Below are 1812 nucleotides of genomic sequence, written 5' to 3'. Positions count from 1 at the left end.
GGAGGGGGTGAGGGGCATGCGGGGCGGGGCCTGGCGGGCCGGGGCGGGGCCCGCAGTCGCTGGGGGCCGGCGCTCACCCCACCAGCAGCTGCTCCAGCCCCTTCTTGATGGCGCAGTCCGTGTAGGTGCCCTTCCCGAAGTACTTGATGGCGTCCACGCGCCCCTTGAGCGCGGCGGCCTCGCGCGGCATGGGCAGCAGCCCCTGCACGATCTCCACCTCGTCGCTGTAATGCAGCGCTCCCGCGTTCCACACCAGGTTGCGGTCGCAGCGGTAGTACCTGCGGGCAGGGCAGGTCACTCCGTGCCCTTGGGCCTCCCTGGCCCGGCCCCTCGTCAGGGCTGGACAGACGGCCCTCGGGTGTGGTGTCCCCGCCAGGGTCTGCACAGGGTGGGGCGGGCCGCTGGGAGGGCTGGCCAGTGAAAGAGCCGTGAGGGACAGCCGGACTCCCTCCGTGCGCGGGCGGCGGCCACGCGGCCACGGGCTGGGCAGCTGCGGGCACCGGTGCGGCGGGGGCCCAGGGGGCTGTGGTCTGCAGTCTCCCCTCTGCCCCCAGGTCTCTGGCCCAAGGGTCCTCTGCCGGGGTCTGGGGTGGCCGCACCCCATAGCTGCCCAACACCCTGCCCCGGGCGCAGCCACCCCAGGGCCATGGCCCGGCCCTGAGGATGGGCAGGAGCCCAGGGCTCTGGTCAGTGGGTCAGCAGGGCTGGGCAGAACCTGGCAGGGACCCCATATCGTGGCCTGACCCCACATCCTGCCCCACCCTGGGTGTGGTGAACAAGCCGAGTGAGCAGCTATGGCACCTCCAAACCTGGAGCAGACCTGGCACCCCCCGGCCTCTCCCAGGCTCAGGGGCTGCTGGACACAGTCTCCGACTGGCATGTCGGCGGCCGTGACGTGCGTCCCGGCTCCAGGCAGAGCCCTCGGGCTCGGCAGCTCCCCAACCCACCAGTTCTCGGGGGGCCCTGCCTCCTCCCTGCGTTCCCGAGGGCCCGCCGGCTGACCCACCAGCCGGGCAGTCCGGGCCGGCGCCCGCGTGCCCACCTGTCTCTCAGGTGGTCAATGAAGCGCTTGGTGAAGTCCTTGATCTTGTCCACCAGGGCCCCGTAGGGCTTCAGCCGCAGGGCCACGCTCTCGGAGGTGTCCAGCACAAAGAACAGGTCCACCGGGCAGTCTGGGCGTGGGGGGGAGCCAGCTCGCCCACAAGCCCCGTGGGCCCGACGGCGCTGGGGGAGCCGTGCCCAGGGCGTCCATCCCCCGCCCCTGCCCTGAGGATTCTGGATTTTGCACCCCCAGAGGGCACCCCGCTGAGCGGCCAGTTTCTCACTGGCTTCCAAGTTGGATTTGAAGCTTCAGAGCTGGGGGCAGGAGCTTCAGGGGAGGGGTGTGAGGACAGGGGGCGCCTTCTGGACAGTCCCCCAAGGAGTCCAGAGGCCCTGGCCGGCAGAGGGCAGCGGCTCTGGCCCGACGGATTCCGGAGGGTGGCGGGTGTGAGTGGCCAGAGCCAGGGCCTCCCCGGGTGGCCGCCAGCACCAAGAGGGGAGAGCCCCTGCCCGGCCCTCTGTCCAGCTGCCCAACCTGCCCGCCGGGCGCCAGGGTCCGGCAGAGCCCACGGGCCACCCACCTTGGAAGGCGACAGCCTTGGTGGCCAGGTCGTCCTGCGCAGTGGCCCAGAAGGCCTGCAGCAGCAGGGGCAGCAGCGCGCGGGCCGCCCTCATGGCCTCGGTGGCCGGAGCGGGCAGGTCCTCGAGGAGGGAGTCCGGCTCTGGGGTCTGGGGCGGCCGCAGAGCCGGGAGGGAGAGCCAGAGCCGGGG

The 1812-nt window shown here is 72.3% G+C and overlaps 1 protein-coding gene across 1 annotated transcript in view; it reads right to left on the bottom strand.

The window, feature by feature from the left end:
• The window catches only part of COL6A1 (collagen, type VI, alpha 1), a gene marked incomplete at its 3' end in the record, with an annotated part of 13459 nt that extends 11660 nt beyond the window's left edge, over positions 1–1799 (bottom strand). The window contains exons 1-3 of the mRNA XM_012731249.1: positions 1623–1799; positions 1043–1172; positions 78–278 (exon numbers count right to left, since the gene is read on the bottom strand). Of these exons, the coding sequence (XP_012586703.1) occupies positions 78–278; positions 1043–1172; positions 1623–1716 (425 nt within the window). The remainder of the gene's footprint in view (positions 1–77; positions 279–1042; positions 1173–1622) is intronic.
• Between the last annotated feature and the right edge of the window lie 13 nt (positions 1800–1812).

Source organism: Condylura cristata, unplaced genomic scaffold (assembly GCF_000260355.1).
Source record: "Condylura cristata isolate star-nosed mole 26May11 unplaced genomic scaffold, ConCri1.0 scaffold00003, whole genome shotgun sequence".
Classification (NCBI taxonomy): domain Eukaryota; kingdom Metazoa; phylum Chordata; class Mammalia; order Eulipotyphla; family Talpidae; genus Condylura; species Condylura cristata.
Note: the sequence above shows the minus strand (reverse complement) of the source record. Positions and strands in the feature narration are given on the sequence as shown.